The sequence below is a fragment of the Oncorhynchus tshawytscha genome, linkage group LG09, assembly GCF_018296145.1.
Source record: "Oncorhynchus tshawytscha isolate Ot180627B linkage group LG09, Otsh_v2.0, whole genome shotgun sequence".
Lineage (NCBI taxonomy): Eukaryota > Metazoa > Chordata > Actinopteri > Salmoniformes > Salmonidae > Oncorhynchus > Oncorhynchus tshawytscha.
This window is the reverse complement of record NC_056437.1, coordinates 68,530,098-68,555,613: the sequence shown is the minus strand read 5'-3', so window position 1 is coordinate 68,555,613 and position 25,516 is coordinate 68,530,098. Positions and strand designations below refer to the sequence as shown.

At 43.6% G+C, this 25,516-nt stretch overlaps 2 protein-coding genes across 11 annotated transcripts in view; one reads left to right on the top strand and one right to left on the bottom strand.

The window, feature by feature from the left end:
* Nucleotides 1-14,793, top strand: part of maptb (microtubule-associated protein tau b) — a 38,870-nt gene extending 24,077 nt beyond the window's left edge. For 4 of the 7 annotated variants that reach the window (XM_024432918.1, XM_024432915.1, XM_024432919.1 and 1 more), the window contains 7 exons: nucleotides 64-154; nucleotides 684-919; nucleotides 1,349-1,441; nucleotides 1,839-1,931; nucleotides 7,020-7,101; nucleotides 7,315-7,421; nucleotides 11,835-14,793. In XM_024432918.1, coding sequence (XP_024288686.1) covers nucleotides 64-154; nucleotides 684-919; nucleotides 1,349-1,441; nucleotides 1,839-1,931; nucleotides 7,020-7,101; nucleotides 7,315-7,421; nucleotides 11,835-12,047 — 915 coding nt within the window. In that variant the 3' untranslated portion in view covers nucleotides 12,048-14,793. Of the gene's footprint in view, nucleotides 1-63; nucleotides 155-683; nucleotides 920-1,348; nucleotides 1,442-1,838; nucleotides 1,932-7,019; nucleotides 7,102-7,314; nucleotides 7,422-11,045; nucleotides 11,214-11,834 lie in introns of all 7 variants that reach the window. The other 3 variants (XM_024432914.2, XM_024432916.1, XM_024432920.1) reach the window with 3 other exon arrangements.
* Nucleotides 14,794-14,941: 148 nt separating this feature from the next.
* The window catches only part of kansl1b (KAT8 regulatory NSL complex subunit 1b), a 79,977-nt gene continuing 69,402 nt past the window's right edge, over nucleotides 14,942-25,516 (bottom strand). For 3 of the 4 annotated variants that reach the window (XM_024432910.2, XM_024432909.2, XM_024432911.2), the window contains 8 exons: nucleotides 25,096-25,287; nucleotides 24,095-24,277; nucleotides 23,566-23,732; nucleotides 23,294-23,418; nucleotides 22,880-22,937; nucleotides 22,485-22,597; nucleotides 17,865-18,147; nucleotides 14,942-17,638 (listed from right to left, as the gene is read on the bottom strand). In XM_024432910.2, the coding sequence (XP_024288678.2) occupies nucleotides 17,381-17,638; nucleotides 17,865-18,147; nucleotides 22,485-22,597; nucleotides 22,880-22,937; nucleotides 23,294-23,418; nucleotides 23,566-23,732; nucleotides 24,095-24,277; nucleotides 25,096-25,287 (1,379 nt within the window). In that variant the 3' untranslated portion in view covers nucleotides 14,942-17,380. The other variant, XM_024432912.2, reaches the window with a different exon arrangement.

Sequence of the window (25,516 nt, the reverse complement as noted above, 5' to 3'; positions counted from 1 at the left end):
TCGCTTGTTGTGTAGTTTCTAGTTTTTCCCATTCTAGAAGTAACCGTGCTGTTTGGTTTCCAGACTGGAGATGGGAAGACTGCCAGCACCAGGACACCAGGTGCCAAACCCCAGGGTGCTGGGACCAGGATGCAGACCAAGACCACTGCTGGAGGTCAGTTAGTACTCAGGACATGTTCAACAGATGGTCAACTCTCAATGTGTTCCTTTAAACTCGTACAGCAGTGCCTACAATAGGAGCACATGAAGCGGAATCACCATTAATCCATTGAGATTTCCCCAATTCGAGAGAGGTTAACACATGGAGTGTGAGCAGAGATGAGGGAGCATGATAAGGATATGGTCAGACTCCATATCCCCATTGAAAAAGGTTCTAACTCTAACAACAGCTTGATACCTTTGCCATCTCTAACATGTGGCAGCTTGACAACTACATTTGCATCCCCAGCACGTTAGATGGTGTCACCACCATTTCCTGTGCTCTCTTTGGAATGGCGTGATGGAGAGAGAAAAATGTACCTAGAAGTGTCTGGGCATTTTGGCTTTAACTACAGGCTGAGCAAAACATCACTGACGCCTAGTTTCAAAGAATTGAACTTTTGCAGGTCTTGTTCCAGAAAACAGGAGCACAAACGTAGATTGGAATAACCTAATCCTAGATTATGTTTCTCCTAACCTTGTAGTTGATTCCCCCAAGACGCCCCAAGACCGTAGTGGCTACAGCAGCCCCAGCACACCCAAGTCCCCCGCCAGCCGGGAGGTGAAGAAGGTGGCGGTGGTGCGGACCCCTCCTAAATCCCCTGGGTCCATGAGGGGGCGCAGTCCGGTGCCCCTGGCCGCCCCCATGCCCGACCTGAAGAACGTCCGGTCAAAGATTGGCTCCACGGAGAACATCAAGCACTCGCCTGGTGGAGGACGGGTAAGAGCTTGAAACCGTTTTCTTTCGTTTTTTTTAATGATATGTAAGGGTTGAAGAATTTCAGAAACCTTCCCAAAGTTTGCAGGTTTTTCAGAAACCCATGGTAAGAGGAAGAGGAGGTGATGGGAATCTGCCAACAGGAAGTCTTCCAACTGGGATTTCTGAAAAACTTCTGAAAAGTGGCCTAAAATGTATAACCTGGGTGCTGTTTTTCTTCGGCATCTTTCTTCCAAGCTTGAGTTGTTTATCACAGGCCGGAATCCACGTACCACTCCAGTAATTGGCATTTCAAAGCTTATGTTTGAGTTGTGATCACAAATGGCTTTACAGTATTTGTTGAATATGTCCAGAACAACAAAAAAAAAGGTTTGTTCCGTATTAGTTCCTTGGATGTTTGTAAGAACGCTTTCTCCCTCCTGACTCTTTCAGGTGCAAATAGTTGAGAAGAAGATGGATTTAAGTAACGTTCAGTCAAAGTGTGGCTCCAAAGCCAATCTCAAGTATACCCCAGGAGGTGGCAATGTGAGTAACACAGACGGCATGGCGGTCAAAAGACTGCAGACAGAGACATTACCCATTTTCGAACTCCTACAGTACAGAACCCACCCACTTCCATAAAGACTGGTCACTTGATCATTGATCTGTAACTATTTTGAGATCAGTGCATGTCAGATATCCCTGACCTGTGAAATAAGGACATTGCCTCACGCCTATAACTTCTAAGGGTGATACATCTAGCTATTGAATTGGCATCTGCGGTGCAGACACCGACCTTGAACTTTGAGGCTATCTTGTAGATAATCTGGTTTAAGTAAATGTCTAAATAGCAGTCAGCAGCAAGATCCACATCGCAGCCTTGCAGCTGCTGCAGCAACCTACCAGAAAGGTGATATTTTCGCCTCTCCTCTACCTCTTCCAGGTGCAAATTTTACATAAGAAGATCGACTTGTCTAGTGTTCAGTCTAGGTGTGGCTCCAAAGACAATCTCAAGCATGTCCCCCGAGGTGGTAACGTGAGTAACCTGAGGATGAACTCATGGTTTGGTCTTGAGTCTTCCCGCAGTTAGAACCAGATCATGGCCTTGGCCAGAACATAAAGGCTATTCCTTCTCCACTCTCTGCTCCTCCTAGACTTAAATTAAATGAGGACTTCACTAGTTTATAGCTAGATAGTTGAGGAGTTTACAGGCTTTCTTCATTTTTGTTAAATTTACTCTCTGATATTCTCTTATTATGGTAGCACAAGCTATGTAAGTTTAAACAATATTTCAACTCGATTCCTTTTAAATCAGTTAGGCTATCGCTTGATTTGATACAGGAACATTAAATAAATCAACAAAGTGAATGGAACAACATTTCAAATAAGATGAATGTGCTGAGGTAATTATAGTCTTGAAGTATATGATGCGTGTGACCATATTCAACATAACAAATGAGAGCCCGCTCTACATAATGTTTTCAAGTAGGAACACTTCTCTGAAGTCTTAACATCTTACAGTTGCAGCACGTTATGAAACGTCCTTTTATTTTTCCAAATGCGAAAACATTCAAAATCACATGTAAAACTATACATGAACAGGTCTTATAGTTTTAAGACCTGTTCATGTGGAGGTTCAAGCTGGGATCAAGCCTAAATATCTTTCAGATACTGTATTAACTTCTGGTCACCGCCATTTGTCCCCTTAAAGCTGAATGTTTTCATAGTTTTCAAAGACACAACTTTCAAAGCAGATTCCTCATACAGTTGCCCTTTACAGATTCATTCCACACTGGCGTAGCGTAAATGCAATAATTGTGATTTGATCTGCATTTCTACCCTATACAAATCAATTCCAACACAATACACAAAGTTTCCAACGTCTGTTTAAAACCTAGACTTTTCTAGAATATGAGAATTGCTGACCTTATCGTATCACAAGCAACCCAGTCCCCCTCACCAATAAAGCCATTGTTTCTCTCAATGAGTCACGATTACAGACCACTCAGACCAGAGTGGCAGGTGCAGCGTAGTGAACTTGCTGTCAGCAGCACAGGTCTGTCAACCAGTGTCCTCTCATTGAGCTGACTAAATGCCTTACAGTAATGGAATGTGCACGTCAGACGTCATTAAATCTGGCTTTGTATTGATACAGTACAGCCTTAGTATACAGACCTGAAATGAGATGACCCAGAACGATGAGGGACTTACCATGATTAAATGTGTGCTCAATAGAGCTCTCCACAAAACGATTTGACAAAGTATGAGGAAAGATCCAGCGAAGTAAAATTAATGAATCTATTTGATTTCTATGGGCTGATGGGTATTTTCACCAGGTTCATCTACCAGGTTTATCTCTCGGGACTATTGTGTGCTTTGTCATTCCCTAAAAAGGGAATGATCTGTTAGATAAATTATGTGAGTTTATGTTGTGTACTGTATGTACAGTGGGCCCCAGGCACAGCTGGGATACAATAAGCCCAATTAGACCAATAGAAAAGAGTAGCAGACTAGAGTAGCATCTGAGACTAAATCTTACTGGCTTCAACTTTCTGCAGAGGGCAACACAACCACCCAGAAAGCCAAGATAAAGGCCTAATCAATCTCTTTAAAAACTTTGATTTCATTAAACTGCAATGGGACACTGGTTTAAGGTTAGGGCTTGTCAGGGACCGTTGTATAGCACCGTGGCCCCTTTTGAGTCCCTGAAAACAGCTGCATGGGTAAGGCATTACAGGGGGCAGGGCATCCTTGCCTGGAGATGCTGTTGCCAAATTTGTGTTTTTGGTCTGTCTGCCCTAGATCTGTCTCCTCAAATGTGTCTCCAATAACCTGTATAATGCACCCCAATGGCTCTTGTAGTCTCAAACTCTCCAAGTCCAATACGCGGTTCAGTGTCTTGAGCTGAACACCTCAACATCCGTGCTGGTCATTACCTTGCATGACATGGATGACGTGAATGCAGTAGTGATGAGACAAAGCAGAACATCATTGACTTATAATGGTGGCACGGTTCTCCTGGTTGGTGTATGACCGTGAGCATGCAGTCCCAGCGGGCAAAGTTTGGGGTGTTAAATCCATAATGACGCCATTTTCTGGTTCTAAAAATCTCAGATTACAACCAGTTAAAATCCTCATCTCGTTTATGACAATACCAAGATGTCTGGGAAAGAGGTCATATTCTGGTCCGATAATTAGTTAAAGGCATCTTTTAGCTGACCAAGACATTGACAAACATTTATTATAATCAGAATACAACCTATGACGTCACAAAAGACAGAATTACAACCAGTTTTGCCCGAAGGACTCAACCTGAATCCTGTCACTTGTGATATTTACCTCCAACTCATTGTCCCCTCAGCCACCACCCATCAACCTCCTGTAAATCAATACTGTCTAAGTAGAGATGTAAGATTCAACGCTTACAACAGAAATTATGAGGCCAGTTTATTTATACTGGTAGCGGTAAATGGATAGTGATTGGGCTGCACTGAGTTGGATGTGGCTGTAGCGTTGCAGTCTTGCTGTAGTTGTGTCTATCTGCTCGGAGAAACAAGGGCTGGGCTTCTGTGCTGTGTGTCGAGAATAATGTGATGAAAGCCTGTATCTCTATGCAGCACTGACACCACCATGTGTCTGTACTGCGTAAATACACGTTCAAACTGCATACCAGCAAATCGCTGCATGTTTGGATGTGTATATGTTTGTGTGTATGTAAACAAGTGGGGGTATGGTTGAAATGTTTTTTTTTTCTCCCCCAGCAATAGTCATTTAAACACATAGGCCCCCACAGATTTTATTCAAGAGAGTAAACCTATTTCGCTTAGGTTGCTTTGGGGATTTGATTTTGTCTAGATTGTAGTGGAGACTTGTTTTAAATCATGGATGGAGTGATTTTATGAGAGCTCTGGTCATTTGAATTTCATATTCATAAACTCAGCAAAAAAAAGAAACGTCCTCTCACTGTCGACTGCGTTTATTTTCAGCAAACTTAACATGTGTAAATATTTGAATGAACATAAGATTCAACAACTGAGACATAAACTGAACAAGTTCCACAGACATGTGACTAACAGTAATGTAATAATGTGTCCCTGAACAAAGGGGGGCGTCAAAATCAAAAGTAACAGTCAGTATCTGGTGTGGCCACCAGCTGCATTAAGTACTGCAGTGCATCTCCTCCTCATGGTCTGCACCAGATATGCCAGATCTGGCTGTGAGATGTTACCCCACTCTTCCACCAAGGCACTTGCAAGTTCCCTGACATTTCTGGGGGGAATGGCCCTAGCCCTCACCCTCCGATCCAACAATGAGATTGAGGCCTGGGCTCTTCGCTGACCATGGCAGAACACTGACATTCCTGTCTTGCAGGAAATCATGCACAGAACGAGCAGTATGGCTGGTGGCATTGTCATGCTGGAGGGTCATGTCAGAATGAGCCTGCAGGAAGGGTACCACATGAGGGAGGAGGATGTCTTCCCTGTAACGCATAGTATTGGGATTGCCTGCTATGACAACAAGCTCAGTCCGATGATACTGTGACACACCGCCCCAGACCATGACGGAGCCTCCACCTCTAAATCGATCCCGCTCCAGAGTACAGGCCTCGGTGTAATGCTCATTCCTTCGACGATAAACGCAAATCCGACCATCACCCCTCGTCAGTGAAGCGCACTTTTTGTCAGTCCTATCTGGTCCAGCGACGGTGGGTTTGTGCCCATAGGCAAAGTTGTTGCCGGTGATATCTGGTGAGGACCTGCCTTACAACAGGCCTACAAGCCCTCAGTCCAGCCTCTCTCAGGCTATTGCGGACAGCCTGAGCACTGATGGAGGGATTGTGCATTCCTGGTGTAACTCAGGCAGTTGTTGTTGCCATCCTGTACCTGTCCTGCAGGTGTGATGTTCGGATGTACCGTGCAGGTGTCCTGTGCAGGTGTTGTTACACGTGGTCTGCCACTGCGAGGATGATGAGTTGTCCGTCCTGTCTCCCTGTAGCGCTGTCTTAGGCATCTGACAGTACGGACATTGCAATTTATTGCCCTGGCCACATCTGCAGTCCTCATACCTCCTTGCAGCATGCCTGAGGAATGATCACGCAGATGAGCAGGGACCCTGGGCATCTTTCTTTTGGTGTTTTTCAGAGTCAGTAGAAAGGCCTCTTTAATGTCCTAAGTTTTCATAACTGTGACCTTAATTGTAAGCTTTTAGTGTCTTAATGACCGTTCCACAGGTGCCTGTTCATTAATAGTATATGATTCATTGAACAAGCAACAGTGTTTATATCCTTTACAATGAAGATCTGTGAAGTTATTTGGATTTTTACGAATTATCTTTAAAAGACAGGGTCCTGAAAAAGGGACGTTTCTTTTTTTGTTGAGTTTATATATATTTTTGTATTATTTAGCAATTTACTTCGATAAACATTTGATCAGATATATAGATTATAAAAGTGCTGTTTTCATGAATGTCAGTCATTTTGTGATTCATTTCATCCTCCTGATCATCAGGTATCTTGTCTCGCTTCTCAGGAAAACAGACGTGGGGGAATGTGTAGTAGAGAATATTCCTGTAAAAAATTTGAACGAAAAGGTGAAAGGCTGGTAATCCAATCATCTAATCACATATGTGTCCTTACATACATGGCGCGGGTTAAACTGGGTTATAAAACAGCATTGTATCGTCATAGTTTCTAGAGATGTAATGAAACATCTTTGCATTGTACCCAAGAGGGCCTTTGCATTCAAATTTGAGACCTAGTTGTCTCATTTAGATTCAAATTTCATCATTATGGCCTGATTTTTTTTGATAACTATGACTGAATTCCCTGAAATATTCTAGCTATCTTTTCATCATTTTTAAGGAAATTCTCGTGTGGTGGGTGCAATAGATTAACCCCTTTCCCTTTTTCCAACCAATATCTATTAATGACAATGCTAGAAGCAAGTCTATTCAGGAAGCCATTCATGGCGGTGTCCTTGTCCTTGCATGTGACTGATGCTGACTCATTCTAGATTGTCTCTCTGTATTCTGCCTCCTCGCATCACCCAACAAGGACCACTCCTCTGGTCTGACTCTATCTATGCTCTGATGATCTCCTTTGTTTCTCCCCATTTGCCATATCCAGGTTCAAATTACTCACAAAAAGATTGACCTCAGCAACGTGCAGTCAAAGTGTGGATCGAAGGCCAACATTCACCACAAACCAGGTAATTTATGTACAGAATAAAACCGTATGGTGACTGAAATGAAACAACATGCAACAGAGAGACCCTGCTCTAACATGGACTACGGTTGAGGCTATTGGTGGTCGATGCTCAGCCATGTCAACAAATAGTTTTATGCTCCCTGACGAATGTGAAATAGGAAAATGTGTTGAATATCCTTTTGCGGTGCTAAAGAATGCCGCTTGTCTTCATTAGGTGGAGGCAATGTGGAGATCAAATCGGAGAAGTTGGACTTCAAGGTTCAGTCTAAGATTGGGTCCATGGACAACGTTGGTCATGTGGCTGGAGGTGGCGGGAGGAAGGTAAACAGACTCACTATCACTAATGTCCGAATTGACTCGCACGTCTTTCAAAAACAATACTTTCATGTTTCAATCTTTCAAAAAAAACAACAACTGTACAAACCTATTACAATCAATTACTCATTTCTATTCTGAAACACTGAATTATCCTGCCCGAATTCTGGAGTCAACAGTCTGCACACAATTCATTGCTAATATTCTCTCTGACTTCCAATCTCTGAAATCTAAACTAAATTATCACTCTTCTTGCTTGGCAAACTCTTCCTTAGCAAACTGAGCATGCCATGAAACTTGCTTGTAAACATTTCTAAAATGTCACGCAAAAGAGCGATTAACACAGGGTCACATTGATTACTAAGTAGGCCTCTCTCTCTGCATTGCCAATAGGCATACGCCTGAGTGTCAGGTACTTACAAAAAGTAAGCAACGTGCCTTCCTCCTTTATATTTCATATAAAGCCTAACAATAGATCATAAATACATTTTTATTGCAAATACAAACTTCCCTAAAGGTAACTGATCGCTGTTAAAAAAAACCTCTTACCACACATAGTACACGGAGGCCAGTTTTAACTCAATACAGTAAAAAACTGAGGCAGTATTTTCTCTCATCTCGGCACCCAGAACCAAATCAGATACTCAATATTTTAATTCTTAAGCCTATATCAAGAGGTTACATTTTCCCTTGCAATGGCAACTCTGGCGACCCACTCTCCTGCTCTCCTTCCTCTTCTCTTTGCCCAGCATGTTTGGGTGGCAGCAGCTCCTCTCATTTAGCCTGTGTACCCGTCTCTTTAGCTAATCCACTCCATGTCATGTGCCAAAGAGAGTGGCCTTTCTGTCATCTTCAAATATGATCATTCTATCATTAATGAGCTTGAGGAGAACGGAGGATTTGATCCTGATTCGATCACCCTTAGAGCTATCCTCCAATCACAACTATTATGCAAATATTGGAACTTTTTAGTCTCCACAGAACACGTGAGTAGGGTCTATCTGCAGACCGCGTACTACATGCCGCGCCCACAACGCCCCACTTACTACATGCCGCGCCCACTGCCATTAAGGCTAGGACACCGGCAGTTGAGAGGAACGCACTTGTTTGAAATGGAAAAGCTCCTCAATAGCTACTGACAAAGAAGAACATCAAGACGAAGCAGCTGCTTTACAAGTGGGGTGCACTGTTGAGCACTACATCCCGAGGGGTTCGTGCTGATTGTATGGAGATTGGGGACAGCCGGTTAACAAGGAAAGAACAAGATGTTTGTCAGGAGAAGTGCAGTATTATCATAAGGAGAGAGTTGTACTTGGAATATGGAGGGGAAAAGAGAGGCTGAGGAGGTCTAAGAGAGAGGGGGAGGAATGAAGAGGGTGAGCTTGAGTTGGTTAAAAATAGCTGGGGGAAAAGGGGATGGTTTGTTAACGGAGAACGGTAGAAAGTGTAGGCAGAGTGAGCTGAAGGGCGAAGTATCAGAGGTGGTAGGTGTGGTGACGTTCTCGGAGCCCGAGGCTTGCACCGAGGGTCAGGATAAAGAGGCTGTGACAGTAGGAGTGAAGTTTTTTTTGAAAAATTTGACCCTTTTTCTTTCTTTTTTGCTGATTCCTTTTGAGGTTTCAGGGTGGGTGAAAACAGAGTTGGGTGCTGTGGAATCGGGTAATCAGAAAGTGGTCTTGTGATAAGTGCTTCTGCTGGTCAGAGGGAGCCGGCGCTCTGTGTTAAACGAATGGGGGGCAAGAGATATGAATTGTTTTGTTCTCAAGAAAAGGGTGCCATTGAGGATGGAATACTGGGGTAGCGGTCAACGTGAACGCTGAGCAACTGGAGGGGAAGAATCCCGGTGTTTGATGCTCGTCGTTTGGTGCGACGCAGACAGGGCGAGTGGAGAAACAGAAGAGTCATTGTCTGTTCTTTTGAGTTTTGATGTTGAGTCTTTACCCGACAAAGTGATGTTAGGATATATAACTTGTCCTGTACGAGCTTTGTGCCAACTACATTACATTATTACAGGTGTCAAGCTTATGGGCATGTGGCAACAGTGTGTAGGAGGAAGGTCCTAAGTGTGAGAAGTGTGCAGAAAGGCATGAGACGTGTACTATTGGGGAAAGTAGTGGTATGTGTTAATTGTAGGGGTGACCAGAAATGTCCCGTGCGAGAGAGGCAGGTTGAGGTTTCCAGGGTTAGAGTAGTGCAGAAGTTGTCATATGCTGAGGCAGTGAAGAAAGTAGAGGAAGATGGGTCAAGGGGGAGGGATCCCGAGAGGAGTGGCGTGAGTAGTAGATCAGTACCAGTACAGAAGGATAAACCAACAAGTGATATATGTTTCAGTAAGATTCGATTATGGGATGAATGTAAATCTCAGAAAATAGAGGTGGCAGCAGCTGCAGAGAGGTATTTGGGTGTGCGAGACTTGACATCAGAAGAGTTACAGGATGTGTTAAGTGGTGGTGTCCCATCCTTTCAGCCTGAAGTAGGACTAAATAGATTTAAATAGTGGAGTATGGTATTTATTATTATTTGTGAGTGTAGTGTTAGATGGTTGGGTATTTGTAATTTTTTTTTTAAATGTAGAAATAAGGGAGTTCAGTCTAGTAGGTGGTGGTAATCCAACATTTATTGGATGCCAACCCCCGTTAAACCTCATCAAAGAAAACTCTGGCAGTTATTTTAACTTTACGGCAATGGTAATCACTACGCAAGAGTTGGGTTGGCTACACTAGCCGTAATGCTATAACATTAACAGAACTGTGGGAAAGCAGTGCTCGGCAAGCGGGGGAGAATGACACTGTACCGGTGTTCTAGTTAGCTAGCTACTTCCCTCACCATATTGTTAACAAAACTGCAGGTAAACAGTACTCGGCAGGCAGAGTCGAAGGACACTGTGTACCGGCCCCCTTCTTATGTGGGGGTTTTCGGCGGTTGGCATCCAACTCTGGTGCATTACTGCCACCTACTGTGCTGGAGTGTGTGCCAGAGACAGTGCTAGCAGCTGCAATGGCAGTGGGCGTGGCATGTAGTAACCGCAGTCTGCAGATAGACGTTATTGTAACACATTGGTATCCGGTTGCTGAGCAACCGTTTTTGTTTGTCCAGAAGAAACAAAATTTGCTAGCTCATGTCTAAATTCTCAAACTAAATACTGCAATTCCAACCACAAAATTATTTTAAGCCTCAAAATACAACTTGCCTAGCTAACAGCTAAATATTTGTTTTTGACTTTGTTATTCATTATATTTTCGAGGATCCACATGTTCTCATGGAAAATGCTATTTCCAACAACCAATGAGCAACTCCAGATTGCTGAAAGGCCAGTCTCGTTGGCAATGACAAGGAGTGGAATATTAGCTCAAGAATGGTAACGTTACTCAGACTACCTTTCATTTTCACTCTGATTCCAAGCTGGCACTGCAGACCAATCTATTGCTTATTTTTGTTCTTTCTTTCAGTTTTTAAAAAACGTTCATGTATTTCGTTTTTTTTTGTACAGACTCTTTCATTCATTTATTTTATTTTTTATAATTTTTTTCATTTGATATATTTTGTTTGATTTGTTTGTTACGTTTCATTTGTTTTGTTTAACACCAACGCATGTTTTCCGTCCATACTGGGTGTGGTATCCATCCATAGAGAGAGAAGGGGAAGGAAGCCAAGGGGGTTTCTGGAGAAGGAGACACCTCCCTAAATAGGGAAGCTCCTATCCCCAGCCCTACTGGCCCCTCCACTGATCCCCCTCAGTCGCCCCGTTCTGAACACAGCCCAATCGAGGGGGCGTCCTGGTAAAGCTAGAAGTCTCCAGTAAGTACACAATGTCTTACTTCAGACCAAAACCCCAAAGTCGCCAAAATTGTCCAGTCAATTGGACGGATCAAGCCACAACAGAGATACTCAACCTTGAAATGAAGGCCTATATTCCCCCTTAAAAAACATGCACGCTCCCACACATGCATGCACATGTGCAGCCAAACACACACCCACCCACACAGCATGTCCATAGGACTCTGCACACTTTCAAGAGGGAAATTGTATACATGTAACCACAAGAGGGCATTAACACAAAGTCTAGAGCCTTTCAAACTGCAGCATCACTGGTCTTTTGTGAAATGCACAACCTCTGTTCACCATTCTACATTCTGATGTCATCACATAGAAAGTATAATACTGTATTTGCGCTGATTTGACTTCCACTCATCCCATGTCCAGATTAAGCCTAGTCCTGGACTAGAATACACGTATAATGGAAATTCTCCATTTAGAATTCATTTTAGTCCAGGACTAAGTTTAGCGGGAAACCTGATCCCGAAGTTTTACACAGACACAATTCATGAATGATGCATAATTACACATGAAAGATTTGTCTCATCACTGTAGGTGCCCTTGCTCGCCATTCACTAAATGTATCAATCTCCACTCCTGCAGATTGAAAGCCACAAACTGAGTTTCCGTGAGACGGCGAAAGCCCGCACCGACCACGGAGCGGAGATTGTCCCCGTGGAGATCATCACAGGCGGCTCACCCGCCCGTCTTCTCAGCAACATGTCGTCCCCTGGCAGCCAGAACATGACAGAGACGCCGCCGCTATCCATGCTTGCCGACCAGGTCTCCGCCTCCCTCGCCAAGCAAGGCCTGTGATTCGACCACGTCCCTCCCTGAAAAAGCATTGTAGGTTACCAAGGGAACCAACCACGTGATAAAAAAAGAGAAACGAAGAGAAAAAGAAGCACCTCACTCACTCTCCCTTCCTCCTTGAAATTCAAAGTCGCTCGCAGGATTTTCCGACCGGGGATATCAGTCAGGGCAAAGTGGTCCGTTAATGGACAGCCGTTTATGGTCTTGATAGTTGCACAGGTAATGAAAACATATACGTGAAAGAAACACAGCATTATTCTATACCCATAAAAACACAGACAGGCCTTGTTATAAAGACATTTACCATACTTTCCATTTACAGTGCAATTAATTGGGCTGCTCAATTTGAACGCAACTGCTCCGCATGAAAATATTGCACATTTCTTTGCTTATTGCCATGCAGTGGATGTTTGAATTTTCCCATTTTAAGCCTTAAAATGTGAAGTAGCCAAAGCCTCAAATCTTTTCTCCACTAGAAAATATCAGCTAAATTGAAGTGACACTGTACTATACCATTCAAATGATACTAAGTGCCAAATAGACTGTTGCCCTTTCGTGCTTAAAAAACTCTGATATTCCCCAGTTGAGAAATCCGCAAAGATTTATTTACGGTATAATGAAATTCGAACGTTGTCGTAAACAGTTGCTGTGATGTAATTAATAGCGTGTAAGTAAGGCAAATTGACTCTGCCTTTGAGATGATTAAAATAGACATTGTTTGTGAAATTATAAAATAAACAATTTTCATGAGAAGGACAATTACAAGTCTATTACCCAGAATATTGAACTTAAGAGTTAAAGCCCATGGCCTGTTCAAAACATTTCAAGGAGGATCCCATTGCTGAGCAATTAAAATCAATTAAGTAAACAATGAATTATGGAGTAATGGAGCCACATTGTGCATATGTCAATCAATTGGATAAGATTGCTCATTTGAAGTTGAGAGGGGTTTTTGTGTGTATGGTATAGTCTACGTGCAGATATTTTGGTGGTATATCACCAATCCTCACCAAGTTTCTTCTCAGCAGTGAGTCTGGATCTGAGTACCTCCCCGTTGATTTCTAGAATGGATATCCATTCTAGACCATCTGATTGGTCCAGAGCCAGAACACACGTGGGTATAGGGGCGTTATGAAATTTCATCATTGGCTTTGATACTCCGATTGGTTAGAGATTATCCAATCGCTAATTACTTTGTTTTGTACAACACCCCTTATTTTGAAGTCAACAACAAACTACTTGAATGATGGCTGTCTCAGACTGCAGTATGTAGGAATGATTGCGCAGCGGAATAATTCAGTTCGAGTGGTCAGGCAATAGAAATGCCACTGCATACCCAACACACATGCCTAGAAAAGTCTCAATTTTACCTGCATGATATTCAAAGCCTGATATAGGATGTGCTCCAAATCTCTACCCTACTCCCGAAGTGTGCACTTGCACACTCTCTTTGTCAAAGATGATCAAATGACCACCCCCCTACCTACCCACAGCGCACTACTTACGACGCGAATTTGAACTAAAGTAAATATTTCTTCGCAACGATAGAGCACTCTTTTTTTTACGCTGTAGATCTAACCTTATGTTGCGCACTTTCTTTCCTACTAGTAGCCCTATTCTGTGGATGTAAGACATATTCAACTGCTATTTACGAATGCTTGTAGATGTACCTGCTGACACCCTGCTATTATTTTTATTTTTATACTCCCGACCCTCACGATGCATTCTTGTTTTTGAAGGTAGTTTTTACACACTGAAGTTCTCAAGTCGACCACCACTACATGTGTGTGAATGATAAATGTCTGGCTTTCCTCCTCATTCCTCATGGTCAACATGAACATTATGTAATGTGCTGAAAATATATGAAAAGGGGGTTAAGCGGATATTAATTGTTACGATTGAAGAAATCTATTCAAGGTAAGACATGTAAGCATATTAACTACCGAAAGCCCCCAAAATACTCAAATCAAATGCTATGTCACATGCTTCATAAACAGGTGTAGACTAACAGTGAAATGCTTACTTATGAGCCCTTCCCAACCATGCAGAGAAAAATTAAGAATAAATACACAATGATTAACGGTACCAGTACAGAGTCGACGTGCAGGGGTACATATAGGTAGGCATACTAAGACTGATATTCACGTTAGACCGTTTGAGAAAAGGTACCATAAAACAACCCTATGCACCTTGGGGTGGTGAATGATGTCCCGCAAAAGTGTACGGCTGTTTTTTCCAAGTTAGTATTTTATTTCGAAGCTGAAAATTGAAATGTCATGTCACTCTTCTAGTTTTTCGCATGTAACGACATACAGTAAATTAATCTGAGGGAGTGGTTTACTATTCCGAAAGGACAGCATAACCGCATTGTATTCATTAAACCTTTTCTTAACTGACATTTTAAGCAAACTGGTAATTGTATTGTAATTAAATCTGTTGCGACAAGAGGGGAAGAAAGTTGGTGCAAATGATGTTTAGGACTTAATGTCATTAATTTAAGGGAAGGAAAAGGGTAATTTGGGGCTTTTCAGTGTGATAAATATCTTTTCCCTTTTGCCTCAAAGGGAACAATGATACAAGTTAACTAGCTTCTATCCAACCCATGTCCCGTTTTGTTTATCCTTCTCTGTCGAGTTTTTATTTTGACAGTCGTGATTGTCCTTGTGATGTGCATTTTAATATTTGGTTTACACTGATACTTGTTGCTGTAAACGTGGATTAGGAAATAAAGTCAGTATTGGAACAGCAATGTTAAAGGTTTCTTTCCATTACATTTGTGATGTGTTTCAAAGAATGACAGGGGTATTTCCTGTCACACTGACCTTGTTTGTGAAATATGCAAGGGCTTTACACATGGAGAACTTACAAGCTCATAGGGAACACAAGGACACAGTTGATACAATATATTTCACTTTTATTTTGAGAAGAACACGCTGCCTGCCCGTCGGATTCGTCAATCCATAAACTTTTTTTTTTGCCTCTGCATAAAGAAAGTGTTCAATATAGTGTATTTGTCGTGGCTTCTCCCTATACAATCAGGACAGCTACAGCCTGAACATCAAACACTGTTAAATTATTTACAAAATATACTCTTTTTGTACAAACTATTACATGCTAAAGGATATACCAGACTCACCCACCCCCATTCATCACGTTGGAAATTCTAAGTACGAAAATAGCCCAGACAATATATCGGCTTTTCAACGCTAGTCAAACCCTATTGTACACAGAAACAGTTTCTGCCTGGTGGGTCCTCCGATCCCCACTCAGACAAAAAACCGTAGTGGATAGGCGGGACTTCTGTGAGGAGAAAGGGATAGGCATCGATGGTCCCTAGAAATAGAGTCCGGTTTGTCTTTCGGTCGGTCTGGACAGACAGACTCCTGTGGGAGAATTATTCACTAGAGAAGGCCTCACATTACCTCCTCGAAATGAGACAGCAGAATCAAGGAAGGTAGAGACAAAAAGGCTCAACTGAACAGTGATGTGAATGATTTTTTTCCACCAGCACAATTTTTTTTCTTGTGAGGCTCAAACAACTCATGACATGATTCCATAATAGCGGTAATTGGAACAAGAGCAGGGCATTGGTTGGGGCAATCGTAGGTTTAGCTAACTAACATGTGGGTTTGACTGCTGGGGCAGAGCATGAATCAGACGCACAAAGTGACCAAGTAGAAACGGCCAGGCTCAAATTGACTCCAACTGAAAGCCCTACATAGCAGGTGGGTGGGTGATAGCCACAGCCTTCTGACAATAGTGACTCAAACATAAGCATCTTTAGAAGCTTTCTGTACAATACTCCACTTCATCTGCAGGGAGGGACAAAGCAGGGGGTGCTGGGAACTAGGGCAGCTGATGGCAGAGTTCAGTAGGTACCAAAGAAACATAACGGGCAGGATTTACCTGGACTTGTCCACCATTTCAGAACATTTTGTTTGCTCTAATGAACACAACCCATACTTTGTTTTGCATTGTTACATGAAAATCATGACTTAACCAACATGACATTTGAACCCCCAATAAGACTCAAGAGCTTGAGTGATTTTAATCCAATTGTGGAACTGCATTGACAATCCAACAGGTACATTGACATCTGCCTTGTGCAATTCCAAAAACAGATAGGGACACAGGACCGAGACAAATTAGGTACATTTACATATTTTTGTCTCATGTTTTCTTTTACTATACTGAGTGACATGAAATTGCATGGCAATTATGCATTACAAGTTGGAAACATTGCATCGGATGTGAACTACTGCAACCCGTGTCAATAGCTAGGGTACAGAAATGTAAAGTGGAGCGAATAATGAAGGGCCTTGATCCAAGATTAAGTCAAAATACTACATTCAAAAACAGAGGAGCTTTCTTTGTAATTGGAACCTGACTGCACGCTTTTAAGTGATTTCTTGCACATTAACCAAACCAAAATCAGAAAAGCGTGAACAGCACGCACACCACATCGAAAATGAAGACAGAAATTCAATATGCACAGTTGAACAAAGACACCGAAATCAACTCCATTTCTATGAGGTGATGCATCTTTTTCGGCCGTTATATTAGTGAACATATCCACATGATTATTTATTTGCTTGGCTGATTGAAGGATCTATTCAAACTAGTGTATGTGTAATCTCATATTGAGGGTGGTGTTACTTGCTGTGCTAATTTCATACACCGCCCCAACAACCACGTGTGCCATCAGTCTATGTTACGGGGTTGAGAGGAAATATATTATTAAACCTATATGTAGAAAACAACTATACCAATGTAGACAGGGAGGAAAGAAAAGCAGACAAGACATCAAGGAAAATGGCAAACTGATTACTACTACAGCTCTGTGAAACAAGTGCATAAAGGAACATTTCCGATTCTCTGGGGCTCTTTATTAGGTTGATTCAAGGGGACAACATAACAAGCTATGACAACAAGGCATTGCTGTTTTGTGTTGTACTCACTCCATTTTACACTGACATAGGGTGGTGAGGAATAGAACGCTACAAAGGTACACACACTGCCTGAGTGGCTGCTTAGCGCATTGGCCCAGAAACAGGAAGCGACTCTACGTCCTGCTCATCACAAATTCAGCTTTCAGTCTAATTGCTCTCCTTTTTCTCCCCATTCACTTTTATATATTTGTTCATTTCGGTGACTAAGAACAAAACTGATTTCTGATGGGGGTCTCTGTCTGTGTTCACTAAAAACTGTGAAAGAATTTGACTGATGTTTGAATATCAAACAACAGGAGTCCATTATTCCATTGTTGATGTGGTTCTTGTTTAGAGTCTTGTGAAAGGAAAAAAGTGACGAGTCCTTTATGCGGGGAGAGCCTTCATTCATCGGTGGGAGGGTCTGGTGAGAGTGGTGGAGGCGGAGGGGGCTTTCTGCTTGCTGCTGTCGTCAGGGGGAAGCGGCGAGGGGGGACCCCCGGTGTCAGACTCCGATCTGGACGAGCCCGTCTTGCAACCGGAGATGTGGCGCATGGTTCTGTAGGGGCGCTCCTCGGTGTTCCCTGGCTGCTCCTCAGGCTCTGGCGGCGGGTCGTTCTCCAGGGGGAAGCTCCTCCGGTCCCATGGGTGTACTGGGATGGGAACCTGGAGAGGGAGAGAGGAAACTCACGTCAGAGAGACTGGACACTATCACTCACTTATCTAAGATTATCGGTCTGTGTATATTTATACCCAAAGAGCTGGTGCCTACTCATATGTCCTCTACAATCTGCCAAAGTATTCACAAAGACGGTATGCACACTGATTAAACACCTGACGTGTGTGTGAACGTGTGTATAGTACGAAAGTGTATGTGCTATGATGAGCCTACCAGTTCTTCGTAGGTTCCGTCAGGCGTGGAGCAGCGTGTGTCTTCGTTGGAGAGCAGGCGGTAGGAGTCCCTGGATCCTATAGGGGTGTAGGAGTACCCTCCTGCTGTGTAACACCCTGGGGCGTAAGGGTAGGACTGCAGGTCGGGGCTGGCCGGGGAGCAGGGGGAGGCAGAGCTGCCGTAGTCCGGCAGGGCATGGAAGTGGGCTGTGTCCGGGGAGGAGGGGTTGTTGCTGCCCAGCAGGGGAGTGGTGCGACCGTCCGACCGGCCACTGACATATGAACTGGAAGGGGGGGAAGAGGGGAGTTAACTTGACATGAAGAACATAAATGAAGTCTTCAGCTAGACTTCAATTGAACAGAAAGGAGAACAATAGCCACAGAAACCTATCATCTAGATTCTAGAAGACCAAAGGTCAAATAGGAGCTGCTTATATTTTTCCTGTTTCACTGCATGTATAAGTGGGGAAACCTGTATGAGTGTGTGAATTGGATTTTTAAAAATGTTTTATGCATATCCCAACTCCCCGAGACACCCTCGGAGTGTGGGGTCAAGGCCAGCGATCATGGCGACGCTGGAGCAATTAGGGTTAACCTCTCTAGGGTAGGTGAGACGCTAACGTCCCACCAGGCCAACATCCGGTGAAACTGCAGAGAGCTAACATTCTAAATACACAATTTGTTATTGTAAACATTATTGTACATAGATGTATCTTACATCATTTAAAAGATGAACGTCTTATTAATCCAGCCGCTGTGTCAGATTTCAAAAAGCCGTTACTGCGAAAGCAAACATGCTATTTTCTGAGGACGGCGCCATTCACACACAAGTATTACTAGCATTTTCCAACCAAGCATTAGCGTCATGAAAGTCAGAAATAACAATAAAATAAATTGCTTACCATTGAAGATCTTCCTCTGGTGGCAATGCCAAATGTCCTAACTACACAGTGAATGTTTGTTTTGTTTTATAAAATCAATTTTTATAGCCTAACACGAAACATTTGTAAACCTCTTGCGTCGTGATTTTGGTCTCATTCAACTTTGGACGATGCGTTCGTGGTAATTACACACACTAAACAAATGTTTATCCGGTCATGGTTGGTTTCATTGCAATACTCAGGTTTTTACTAACACAACCATACTTGATGGTTCTTTTCCCGGAACGTATTGACCGAAACAAACCGATTTGAAGACACCAATCAATGACCTCATTGCACACCAATGGTAGGACCGGTCTATCGTTGATTGACTGTATTTTGGCCCAATGACCACTGATCATCTTGAAATCTAGCTTGGAAGATAGCCAATGAGCTGAGGTAAACGGCAATATGTAATGGTTATACGTTTGAAGACCAGCCTTTGTCGTAAACTCTGGGGTAAAAGAGGTTCATTCGCCATTGCAAATCCTACTTGACGGAACCACGGGTGTTACGTATAGCAGTGCATTTTCAACAAGTTTATATATTTAAATTATGGCGAATAAATCAGGAAAAGCTAAAACAAAGCCTAGGTATACAGATTTAACCCAAATTATAGAGGAAATAGAGACAGCGAGACCGAGTTGCTTCAGGAAGATGAATCTTTCAGCGAAGCTAGTTTTGACTCCCAGGTGGAAGACATGTTTCTGCATGGCGAGGATGCCATGATGGATTGGTAAGTTCTAATGCTAATGTCATTGAAATTAATAATATCAAATATTATTCATGAGACTTTTTGTTGTTGATTTTCTTATTTTATTTGCAATATATAAAAAAATCTCATCTGTAATGAAATGTGTAAAGTACACATTGGCTATACTGTGTGTGTGTGTGATATCTTTTACATTTATTTTACATAAACATGGAATGGAACAGCCCACCACTTCACCATAGTGATTATGTTCCCTGTACTCTATATATATCTGTTTATTTTATGTGTTGATACAGGACTCATATGTGAAAGTATTGTTACTGATTCTTTAAAAAATATTTCAGTGGCAGTGATTCTGATTATGAGCCGCCAATGTCTAGGTGTCCATCTCCCTCTGAAGCTGGTTAATCCAGCCGAACCCCCGCTGTCTCCGGCTCCACACCTACCTGGCCATCTAGAGATGTGAAGTCAGTGACAAAGAAGCGGAGGTGGGGAAGAGAGAAACCTGCAGACAGAGGGTCAGAGGGTTGTTGGCACTCTGTGTTAGAAGATGATGTGGAACCAAATCCACCAGCTTTTAGACCAAAAAGGCAGCCAGGACCTCAACTAGACATGACTGCAAAGTACAGCCCCCTTCAACTTTTTCAACCATTTTTCACCTCGTCAGTTGTTGATTCCCTGGTGGCGAACACCAATAAGTACGGGGCTAAGAAGCAGGCAGGAAAGAAAGAGGTATGGAAGACCATTTCCATGTCAGACCTTTTCTGCTACTTTTCAATGGTCATTTGCATGGGGCTTGTGAAGTTGAAAACTCTAAGGGACTACTGGAAAACGTCAGCTCTCTATCAACCGCCTTTCCCCATGACTGTCATGTCTTGTAAAAGGCTTCTGATTATCTCACGGGAGCTTCACATCAGTGACCCAGAAGTTGATGGGGAGAATGACAAGAGAGGCACACCAAGGTTTGATAGGCTGTGCAAAATCAAACCTCTCTACCCCAACATCATTGAGGCCTGCAAGACCTATTTTCAGCCCGCCCAGAACCTGTCCATCGATGAGAGGATGGTAGCCTCAAACAATACATGCGTCACAAACCAACAAAATGGGGTTACAAACTGTTTGTGTTGGCTGATTCTGTGTGTGTCTACACTTGCAATTCTTTTGTTTATGAGGGGGAAAACAGTTTTGCTACCGGTAATGGACCGAGTTATGATTCCGTTATGGAGTTATTGGATTTTCAACTGCTGGGGACGGGCTACAAACTGTTTGTGGACAACTTCTACACAAGCCCTACCCTGTTTACAGAGCTGAGGAAGCGGGATGTGTGGGCTTGTTGCACCATTCGGACCAACAGAGTGGGCTTTCCAAAGACAAAGGTGAACGACATGCCTAAGCGGGCTGAGCGGGGTATTATGCGATGGATCCGTGAAGATGGCCTGCTCTTTGTGAAGTGGATGGATACCAGAGAGGTGGTCATGTGCTCCAGTATCCACAAGTCCTTCAGTGGAGATCACGTCGTCAGGCGTGTGAAGGACGGTGCCGGGGCATGGACCACAAAAAATGTCCTTATTCCAGCTGCTGTGAAAGACTACAACAAGAGCATGGGAGGTGTGGACCTGTCAGATGCGCTGATAGGATACTACAATGTTCTCCACCATGAAATGGTACAAGACATTTTTCTATCATTTCATTGACATTGCTTTGGTGAATTCCTTCATCCTCCTGAAGGAAATGGTCAAGAGCTGTGGACAGCCCCCCCATCTCACAGCTAGCCTTCAGGGAGCTGCTCATCCAGGAGCTTGCTAGCTACAGCAAGTCCACTGCAGCACCTTCTGTCCCTTCTGCTCCAACCAGTGGTGTTCACCTGCCCAGATTCATCTTTGCAGGCATGAATGTGCCTCAGGGCAAAAAGGGCAGAGTAGGGAGATGTCGTTGTGCCCTTTGTCACAGGAAATGCCCCATCACCTGTTCAGTAAGCCTCTGCTTTAGAGCAGAAAGAGACTGCTATGGGCCATGGCACCAGCAGCACAATATTGTGTAGAGGACTGAGGGTCTTCACAGTATTGTAAATAGAAAATATGTAAATAGTTACCCATTTTTTTTTTGGGGGGGGTTAGAATAGCATTTATGTATTTTGTATATAGTTATTTCCTTCAAAATGTATCACTGTACCAATTTGGCCACTTGGGTACATTTGTGTGGGACACCTGGGTGACTTCATGCTCAATGTCATCTGTCCAAAACTTTGCTCAGCTATTGTTGTCATCTTATGTTCTTCATTCAAATCATCCACAGCATACTATCTGTATCTTTGGCTGTTCTTGGTGATGATGCAGCAACAATAAAAACAGAAAACGTATGTTTATTTCCTTTATCTCCTATTTTCTTCTACCAGCTCTATTGTGTTATATTCTCCTACATTCAATTCACATTTCCACAAAATTCAGAGTGTTTCCTATGCATATCCTTGCCTCTGGGCCTGAGCAACAGGCAGTTAGATTAGGGTATGTCTTTAGGCGGAAATTGAGAAGGGGGGGGGTACCCCAAAGAAGTTAAGTGCCTTGCTCAAGGGCACGGTCGGCAGATGTTTAACCTAATCCGCTCGTGGGATCTGAGAACCAGCGACCTGGCCCAACACTCTTAACCGCTAGGCTATTTGCCAACATGTTCCCTGTGCTGCACTGCAGTACAACATACTGGACCAGGCTATTTTAGGGAGAAACAGTGCAAAAAATGTCAAGGTTCTGAGATAAGAGAATCACAATCAATATGCAGCTTAGAACCTCATCTCTGCTAATAGACCACACAAAAAAAGACTGATTTCTGGATAAATAAATCAATTAGAAAAACCCTCCACATACACTGCTTCTTGGAAAAACTATGGGGAGTGGGTGGATTAGGGCAGACCATGTGTGTGTGTGGGGGGGGGGGTCTTGAATTGGGGCAGCTCATGTTGCGGGTAGGGAGTGTTTCGGCGTGTGTTACTGACCGGCTGCCTCTCCTCTTAGCGATGGCGCTGGCCGTCCAGCTCCAGCGGGAACGCTCCTGGTCCTCGCAGGATTGGTGCAGCTGGGAGAATGCAGTGTCTGTCAAGTCCTCAACCTGGGAGAGAGGGAGAGAGAGGGAAAGAAAGATCAGCCATCCAAGTTGGTGCTGTAACACTTGATGAACACAGCTTGCTGTCAAACATTGGTTTGGTTATTACCATTAAATGTATTACATTAGAGCGATACGGTGAAAACGAAGCAGTTATTTGGAGGTTGGCGGCGGCTCTATCTAGATGTTTGACATCTTTGGACAACTAAATCATACTCTTGGTCTGCATCAGTAAACTACACCAACTGAGACTCTGAAAAGGTCATACCAAGAAAAATTCATTTTTACCTCCTCAATGTCAGCCTCCTCAGCGATTGGCTTAGCACAAATGTCAACCTCCTTCCAACTGCAAAATGTAAGCCAGATAATTAATACATCAGTAATTCACCACCCAAGTGTGTGTGTGTGAGTATGCGTGTTCAAGTGAGTGAATGTACAGCTGATGTGCATAGCTCTGGGCAGTCTCTCTTAGGCACAGATTTAGGATCAGCTTACAGTCTCCCAAATCATATCCTAACAATTGCTATTTGCCCTTCTGGACATATCTAGGGATCAGCATCACAGTCCCATATCCTAACCGTTATTAATCTATTAGATGGGGGAAATTCCAAAAACTGACTCTGGATCTGTAATTAATTTCCTGACTCTAGGCAACTTCCCCATGCAGAGGTAGACATGGCGGCCATTTTGTGTCTTGCATACCTGGGGGTGAGGATCTCTTTGTACTGCAGTTTCTCCACGCGGGTGGTGGCAGCCACAGACATGGGGATGACGATGTTGTTGATGTCAAAGGAGCTCTCGCCCCTCCTCCTGCGGATGGGCTGATGCTGTACGGGGTAGAAGGGGAGCAGGGTCAGTCACCGTCAATCCAACTGCTAAAGTACTTCTACAAAGTACTTCACCATTATTGTTTCAATCACATAGGACATGCATGCGCACAAGGCTGTACAGGCCGGCTGTGTGTGGTGTCGTACCGGGGTGCTGTTGTCCCTCAGGCTGCTGTTGAAGGGGGTGAAGGGCATGGAGCAGGTCTCTGAGGAGGCTGACAGCTGTCGGAGCAGGGAGCTGTGGGCGGGGGTGTGGAGCCCAGCAGATAGAGACGGGCACAGACTGCCCCCATCCAGGTACAGCTTAGGGGTGTCTGAGGAGAGGTCGAGAGAGAGCGAGTATGGGGGAAGAATAAGAGAGTAGAGAAAAAAAATCTCATGAAATACACTGGAATCCTCCCGATTGATTGATATAAATCCATCTCTCAAATACTCAAGCCTTAAAAATTCAGTAACAGACACGGGATAAAATGGATACTGAATAAAGAATAAAAGGTTTAAACGATATGGAAAGGGTCAAAAGTCCAGTGAAAAGCGGTGGAGGTGTCTGAGCGGTGCGACAACTACCCTTCAGAACTCATTTGAGCTGTTCAAGCTATGAGACAGGTGCTTAGGGAGAGGGAGGGAAAGATAAAGAGAGAAGGAGAGGAAAATAAACAGACTGTAGGCAACTTACTGTCCATCCTGTCTAGTGACAGTGAGTGTTCTCGGGGCCTCTTGCGTGCGTGGCTCTTGTCGTAGGGCCCGTGGCCCCGCTCCCCTCGGTAGTGGGGGCGGCCCTCCAGCTTGGTGGACCCCAGCAGGCTGTCCAGCTGCTGCCTGTGTAGCTTCTCTGAACGCACCTTGTGGTGGGACAGGCCTGGTGAGGATGGAGCAACGGAGGGTTAGGCAGTGTGTATGTTTTGTACACACACACACACACACACTGTATATTGTACGAATACATTTTTCTACTTTAGCCACGACCAGTCAATATATATTTCTGATTTTGTCAAACAGTGTTAATTGACTGTAAAAACATCCTGATGAAGTAGACTCCACCACAACACTAAAGCAGTCATATTTCCAGCCAGGTCTGTGAGTGGGCCTGCGTGAGCGTACAAATGCAACCAAAACTGGCTTAGAAACGTACATTTTAACCTTGTGCTGCAGAGCTCTGGATTATGTAACATTGTGATGAAATGATTATCAGGGTATCGTGCTCCATCCATCTGTGCTCTCTGAATAGGGTCCATGCATTTGAAGCAGAAAACTACCAAAGCTGCTTCAATCAATCACACAGAGGAAAGCGCTTTGTCATTTAGGCAGCCGAGTCACTGCATTTACCAGGAAATGCTGGGCCACACACTCACACCTGAATACTACAGAGTAACAAACAAAATAAACGCTTGTTATGTAGGACTGTGAATTGTCAGGCTGGTGGGGCCTCGTACGTTTGGTGTTGTTACACAGGTATATGAACAGCCAATACCGATCATATTAAGAGATCCTTCCTATAAGTCGCCTTTCAGTATACATTTGGGTCTGCTGCGTTACACAACGTTTAAGGTGTAGAAGATTAACATGCTTAGGGACGAATGGCTATACGAGCCTTCCACGCTGGGAGCCAATACCCCTGTGCTTGGCTTAAAGTCTCGGCCTTGTTTTTTTTGGGGGGGGTGATGATGCTTTACTTACGGACTGTGGAGAGGAGGGAGTTGGTCATCTTGTGTTTGTCTTTGGGGGTGAAGGAGGCGGAGGGGTCGTGGGGACGTCCCACGGAAAGCTTGTGTTTCAGGGAGAGCTTCTTCAGGGGTTTGATCTTCTCCAGCGGCCGGCTGTTCCAGTGGGACTTGAGGACGCGCTGCAGGTGCAGACTCATCGCCACGTCTGCACAAACACACAGAGGGAGACGGGGGTTTGTGGTTAGCAGCAGATGAATGTAAAAAAAAATATAATAATAATAACAATAATAATTCGATATAAGCTCTTGGCAAGAGCTCTTATACTAGGTTGTTTATGACCTACTATGTATCGATAATTCACTGTCCATATAGTTCAGTTGATCATTACCTTTTACTTGTGTTTTACATCAAATGGTACGTTTGTTTCTGCATAT